The sequence below is a fragment of the Bidens hawaiensis genome, unplaced genomic scaffold, assembly GCF_021521415.1.
Source record: "Bidens hawaiensis isolate Kalapana, Puna unplaced genomic scaffold, B.hawaiensis_p1.1 tig00031086_1, whole genome shotgun sequence".
NCBI classification, from domain to species: domain Eukaryota; kingdom Viridiplantae; phylum Streptophyta; class Magnoliopsida; order Asterales; family Asteraceae; genus Bidens; species Bidens hawaiensis.
Genome location: NW_027505200.1, coordinates 198,607 through 205,856, shown reverse-complemented (window position 1 = coordinate 205,856; position 7,250 = coordinate 198,607). Strand labels below are relative to the sequence as shown.

Here is a 7,250-nt window from a genome sequence, read left to right as displayed (position 1 = left end):
AAATCTCCGTAAACCTGAATACGCCAAAAAACATCCTAATCAAATCGTGTCGTTACTTGAACCCCTAAAACTCTCTATAATGCACCACATCTTCCCCAAAGGAGTCTAAACACAAATTGTGACAAAACATAAAAGTATAAATAAAACTCCCACAAAATGTAAAAATATTCAAATTTTGAAATGAATTACCTAATTTGTTTTATTGTTTAATATATGAGTTGATAACTATATGAGGTTGTATCTTTAGACGAAGTATCTAATCTAAATCCTTAATATATGTCCAAAACTTATGATGCAACATGGTCGATAAAACTTCAATGAATACTTTTCTTATTAAAAAATATCTTGAATGTATCTAATAATATTGAAATGAAACTAACGCGTGGCTTTCCAAATAATTTTTATAATAGCTACACATTTATATACTTTCATTGACTAATGTGGCCATACCACATACAACAACTTTTGTAGGTTCATACGATACGAGTACTTTTAATTGAAGTTTCAACTCTCAAAACTTCAATATGTGTGTGTATATATTAATATAATATCACATGTGGCCTTTACTTTTGCAGATAACCTTGGACTTGATCTTGATCAACATTTGATTCGCAATTAATTAACTTCCAAACATGCATTACATCATATGCCATTACAAATGCCATTTTCTTAATCATGTATCATGATAAATACAACAGTATTAATGAACCTATTTTTATTTTTTTTAGTGAAACTAGCATTCCATTTAAAAATAATTTGATTACAATAAAACGACAGGTAAGTGGACAACAAATTGCGCTGAAACTAATCCTACAAAAAACAAAGTTTGAGGTCTTAGAGGCCAAAGAATGCACCACCCGCTGAACGTTTTCAAAAATTCCATAGCCTCAAGGTTAAGAAATCAAATGTATCAAAAGCGAAAGAGATGGATACATGCTGATTCTCTAAGCAAGTTTTCTCTTGTTTAGCCACTTTCTCCAATTCTGCCTTCAACGCCACTTGCAACCCAAACACACTATCTTTGAGCCCAACATAAGGGGACACTCCTGTAATGTCCACACAAGCGTGTTTTCCTCGTCAACCCAAACACAAGGATATCGGCCGGTCGTAGTAAGTCTATTAACTTTTAAATTTTTATTTAAATGGTTATTTAGATCACTGACAGCCACGGACCCACCAGATCATCATCATTCCCTGGTTTTCCCTGAATGGAAGCTCGTTTATCAGTTTATCCCATCGGTTCCGACCAGAAAACAACCCTTCTAAGGAAATCCTTCATATGTGAGAAAATCCCATGATTCACATGAAACCCTTATTTTTTCATCACATATGAAGGTTGAATCTAAAATCTCCTTGTTTCATAAAAGAAGTTTCTAAATGTATCATCATAATCATTTGAACAGGAAATCATTGGCTAATGACTTTTAACCAGAAATGCTTCATTTTCTTGAAAACATTTGTACTAAGAATAAATCAAGCTGCAAACACAACTTTTCTTTGATTAGACCCAATAGTTAAAAGAAAATTGTGTTTTGTCTTTGACAAACAAATAAAAGAAAAAAAAATGTGAACAGAAAAAAATATATAGTTGGTCCTTATTTTCAACAAGTATAGGTAACTTAATCAAGACTTGGCATGCCCATACAAAAGAATTTTGTAAGCTCCACACAAAGAATATATATTCTCCCATATGGGTAAGTATGGTATGGATAATTCCTATTAAATTAATACAAGTGTGACCTAATCCTGCCAAGTATGGGCACACGCCAAGTCCCCATTGGAATGCATTAATAAAGTCAAATCAGCCTATCAAAATCATGAGTGATGTAATCTCTTCACAAGTGGACAAAAAAAACTTACAATAAATTCCCATCCCTTCTCCTTGCAAACATTTCAAACACTCTTACTTCTCTTCCCCCTCTTTCTAAATTTATCGACTCTCTTCTCTTGTCTTTTAACACCCTTTTCATAACTTTTAATTAACATGGTTGGAAGGGACAACTCTAGTCTCCCTCCGGGTTTTCGGTTTCATCCAACCGACGAAGAATTGATCATGTATTATTTACGAAACCAAGCGTTATCAAAACCGTGTCCGGTTTCTATTATTCCCGAAGTTGATATTTACAAGTTTGATCCTTGGGAATTGCCTGGTTAGTTTTTAAAATGAAATTGTCTTTTATTTAATAGTATGATTTTTTTGTTTATGTATTTATTTTTATTTTATTGGAGAAGTTTGTGTTAAATAGTATTAAACTTATGGCATGTAGAGAAAGCTGAATTTGGAGAAAAAGAATGGTATTTCTTTACACCTCGTGATAGAAAATACCCTAATGGGGTTCGACCCAATAGGGCGGCTGTGTCAGGATATTGGAAAGCAACTGGGACGGATAAAGCAATCTATAATGGATCAAAATACGTTGGTGTAAAGAAAGCTTTGGTGTTCTATAAAGGTAGGCCTCCAAAGGGGACTAAGACTGATTGGATTATGCATGAATACCGATTAAACGAGTCAAAATCACAACCTACTAAGAAAATCGGGTCCATGCGGGTAAGCTCATTAACTCCATGACATGTTTATTGTTATTAGATAAAGAATAGTAAGATGTATCTAATTATGCATGTTTTTTTTTCAGTTGGATGATTGGGTTTTATGTCGAATTTACAAGAAAAAGAGTGTCGAAAGACCTTTCGAACAAAGAGAAGAAAATATAAATACCCAAAATACCCCTAATGAAGATAATAACACCAAGGAGATATTATCAACGAAAATACCAAGACAATTTTCACTTGCTCATTTATGGGAGTTGGAAACTTTGGGCTCAATTTCGCATCTTCAAGACGATCACGACATAAATTATGATAACATTACTAGAATTGAAACCGGAGCCACCATGCCACAATCATCAACCTTGTTTCCCGATACAAGATTATGCGAGCCTCATCTCATTGAGTTTGAAGATAATAATCAAAATGTTAACTTTAACATGACAAGTTTTTATAATCCAATGCTTCAATTCCAATGATGAAGTTATGGAATCAACTTTACATAGGAAGACAATGTTGAAATAGTGGGCTTGATTTGGGGACTAAAATTGTCCAAAAGAAATATATAGTGATAATTGTAAAATAGGTCATAAGTGGGAGGTGAAATAGGGGTAATATCTCTTTATTATATTATAATTTATTATTTTCCAATTTGGATGATTTTGTAAAAATGTTTTAAATTTTCTTTTAAGTATTTTCGATTTAGTAATAATAATTTTATTTTCACAATGATGAGATTAACGATTTTATCAGGTTATGTTTGTACATTTGTTCTTTTAACATTAAATGAGCGAACAAAGAAAAATCTTTTGTTTGTGTTCATATTTGTTTGACTTATGCAACGATGAGATACAAATCATATTTATTTTGTATGGGTGTGTAAGTTAGTCGTTTCTTTTTTTCTTTTTAAATATACTCGTGGTGTGTTATTATAATAGTTCAAATTTCAAATACTTGAATTAGCAATGTTTTGACGTTGTTGAGTTGCTTGTTTTGGACCTTGAACACTAAAATAATCCTATTTTGGAATCCATCAATCTATGTATAAAACTTAATTAATATATCTAGATCAAGTTATGTTTTATTTTAGAATACCTCTTTATTTTAAAACAAATACTTTTTTGTTTCCTAAAATGTAAATTTCTTTTACTTCTCTTACTTCTTGAGACTCGAATTCACTATATCTAGGTGTTCAAAAAGACTTTATCTATGTCGATATCCACTAACCCGTACACAAATTTGTTATCAATTAAAAATATATTATAATACCATTTTCTTTAATTGTTATCCAGTCTCTATCATTATTTTCTTGTGGACACATTTCATGGAAAGTAATATAGATATGAATATTAAAACATCTGAGACCTCTTCCAACCATACACCTACCTGTTTGGTGTTTGTTTTTATTCAAGTTAGATAAATAATAAAGCTTGTGAAATAGACCAAAATGGAAAGTTGGAATAGAGCTTTATGGTGAATTGGTGTGGAAGGTATTCACCAAGTAAACTCAAATAAAGTAGGAGTATTAAATTTTGACATAAATACATATATCATATACGTAGCGTTTGGTACGTAATAATAGCAGACGGGATGAAATAAACCATTGCAAGTAATACAAGAAATATTTGGTTGGTCAATAGAATGAAAACACCAATCACACAATGAATCTCATTCTTTTTAAATACATCAAAAACACTCATCCGCACCCCTGTTTTCTTTTCATTACATTCTCTCTTTCGTTGTACATTCTGAACACTACCATCTCCGCCGCCACCTGACCACCACAACCGTCACTGTCATCACCAACGTCGCCGCCGCCACCACTGTCGGCATCACATCCACCACCACCACCACCGCCATTACCTTGTGTATTTTCGTGTCTACCAAATAACATAAAATAATGATTCATAACATTCCCACAAATTAGCACCCATGACAATAAATAGGTAATAATTCATTCCATTCGTCATCAATTTCATTATACCATACCAAACAAACTCATGATTCTTTTTGTATTTCTCAATTATTATATGTAAGCAGCAACACATAAATGTCTTTCGATACTTATAATACTAACTTAAAAAGTAATGTTTAAATTGAAATAGAATACAAACGAACAATAGCGGACATATCATTAACTTTTTAAATAGTAAACAAAATTTTTAGTTTAATAAATCTATACTTGATATAATTTATTGGGTGCTCGGATTAAATATCTAGGAAAATATTAAGTTATGAATTTATGATAATAATAATAGTTTGTATGGCTTAAAAACAGATTCCAAGAATCTAGGTGCACTTCATGGACCAAAAGGTTATTATCAATGACGTTAGACAAACCAATTATTTGTGGTCACTTCATGCATAAATCTTCAAATTTTCTCTATATATCTTTCTTTTGAAAGCGTTAACAAATACTATTATAACAAAGAATGGCTGTCTAATGTATCTTTTTCTAAATAAAATAAACTAAAATATATCTTAAAATAAAAGTAGACGTTTGAATGCGATTATGGAAGAGGATCGAAACTCAACTGAAACACGGAAAATCAAACACTAGTCTAAACGTGTTAACACGCATATGAAAGACGAGTTTGGTATGATAGAATGTGGTAAATGACAAACAATTGATCGTTGTTTTTATTGAAGAAGAACTAGAAGCACGACTAGTATCAAAGACTTTTAAAGTTTATGCTTGTTAAAGAGGATTGTGACTCACCATTCCAAAGGTGAGAGGAACACCAAACTTTGAAAGTAACCTTAACCTAAGTCTATTCCTCACTTGATTTAGGGGTCGTTTGACTATTAAAATGGAGTCTTTTTATAATTAAAAGGTAATCTTAAGCTTGAATGGTTATGATCTACAAAAAATTAGCCTAAGAAAACCTTTATTTCACAAAAAAAACTGCATTAGGTGAAGTTGCATTAGATCTAATGCAACCTTTTTGTTAGATAACACAACTGTTTATTTCAAATGCAAACTGTTTATTTCAAATGCAACAAGCGTTGCATTTGAAATTATTTGAAATAAACAGTTGCGTTATCTAACAAAAAAATTGCATTATGTCTAATGCAACTTCACCTAATGCAGCTTTTTTGTGAAATAAAGATACACTGATGTCAAGGTTTTCACAAGACAACCTTGATGCATCTTAAAGGTTACCTTTTAATTATTAAGACGACCATGAAGCATTAATAGGTAGTCTCTTAATGGTCACTACCTATTTTTCATTTTATCCTTCGTCAAGGGGAATTGTAAAAATGGAAACAGATACACTTGGCAGCCTATGTGAATGGTCTAAGTGAATGAAATGTGAAAAATGTGTCTTGATTTAATAGTATAGGTAGATGCATTATAGAAAGTAATTTGTATCTCACTTGAATCTTAATCTCCTCACCAAATTCTTGGCAGCCTATCCATCTTTCTGAGAAGAAGTTTGGTTTCAAATCCCAGCTCGAACAAGAGTACGTCATGGCAGACGTAACTATAACGATCCTAAGGTAGCTACATAACTTGTCGGGTAAGTTCCGACCCCGTAACAATATGGGTACTGCCTCGGAAAAATATATGTGACTTACCATTATCATTTCCGAGATTATCAATAGCCTTTTTTATAGTTACAGTTGAAAATAAAGTCCATTTTATTATATCTTTTCTTTTTATAAATTGGAATATGTTGATCTTGAAGCATGTATGCTATTAAGAATTTAAAAAACTAGCAAATTAGAATAGTTCACAAATTTTTGCTAGATGCGAATGTACAAATATAAATGGCATAATAAAAACATTATCCTCACTAATCTCCTCACCAATTGCCACTTTAAAAAAAAATGTTCACTAATAAGAGATCTATGAGGTGTAATAAGAGTTATGTACTTAAGTTCACCAACATTAGCCATCATGAGCCCTAATTTTTTAACTCAAGCAGAGTAAATGCACTAATTGAACTGAGAAAACGTTGCCCCCAAATAGCAATAATCGTCTTTCAAAAACCGAAACCCAAAAGCCCCCTTTGTCACTGTCATCGATTGTTCTCTTATTACATTCTGTGTAGATTGAGTTGGGATTGAGAACGAGAGTGATGAATCAGATGATGCTGGTTAAGAATTTTGAACGCGGGTGTATGCATGGCGGTGGTGTTTGCTGGCAGAAAGTGACCAGAGACAATAGTATATGTATAATTCAAGGATGATGAGCTAAGTAGATCAAAATAATTAATTGCCAACCATCAAAGTTTAAAGATGCAAGTAAATTTTGGCTTTTCTTAAAAGCTTCATGTAGGCAACAAACATCATTTTCATGTTAATCAAGTGCTAGGAATTCATATTCAAGAGATTTTTGTGAAAAGAAAAAAAAAAGTCTTTAGGTAGCATATAACATGAACTTTCATAATTAGTTTTCAAAAAAATAAAACCAAAATTGTTTTTCACGTTTAGAATTCTCTTATAAGATTTTTCTTAGCTATCATTCTTCCTGGCTCTTTCGAATTTTATTGCCAGCTGAATCGTGTGAAAAGATAGATGAAGCGGTTACTCTAAATCAACCGGTCCCAACCCACGAACTCCATACTAGAAAAAAAATACGTATGAAGCTACGGACGAAGTTTACATCCTGAGCTACAAGCTCCACATCACATTAAATTATCAAAGCTCCAACACAATAACTCAAGGCAAAAATGCTATCTCTAGCTCAAAAGTACATCATT

The 7,250-nt window shown here is 32.1% G+C and overlaps 1 protein-coding gene across 1 annotated transcript; it reads left to right on the top strand.

The window, feature by feature from the left end:
* The first annotated feature begins 1,871 nt into the window (after positions 1 to 1,871).
* LOC143611403 (NAC domain-containing protein 2-like) lies at positions 1,872 to 3,349 on the top strand. The gene is made up of 3 exons (XM_077085609.1): positions 1,872 to 2,150; positions 2,268 to 2,548; positions 2,634 to 3,349. Exons 1-3 carry the CDS (start codon positions 1,985 to 1,987, stop codon positions 3,021 to 3,023), a joined length of 837 nt encoding a protein of 278 aa, XP_076941724.1. The 5' UTR covers positions 1,872 to 1,984; the 3' UTR covers positions 3,024 to 3,349.
* Positions 3,350 to 7,250: the final 3,901 nt, after the last annotated feature.

What these genes read in the sequence shown, in the direction of transcription:
- LOC143611403 (XM_077085609.1), top strand. Translation starts at nt 1,985, where the DNA reads ATGGTTGGAAGGGACAACTCTAGTCTCCCTCCGGGTTTTCGGTTTCAT. An exon ending in TGATCCTTGGGAATTGCCTG is followed by an intron (nt 2,151 to 2,267) that starts GTTAGTTTTTAA and finishes TATGGCATGTAG; the next exon opens with AGAAAGCTGAATTTGGAGAA. An exon ending in AGAAAATCGGGTCCATGCGG is followed by an intron (nt 2,549 to 2,633) that starts GTAAGCTCATTA and finishes TTTTTTTTTCAG; the next exon opens with TTGGATGATTGGGTTTTATG.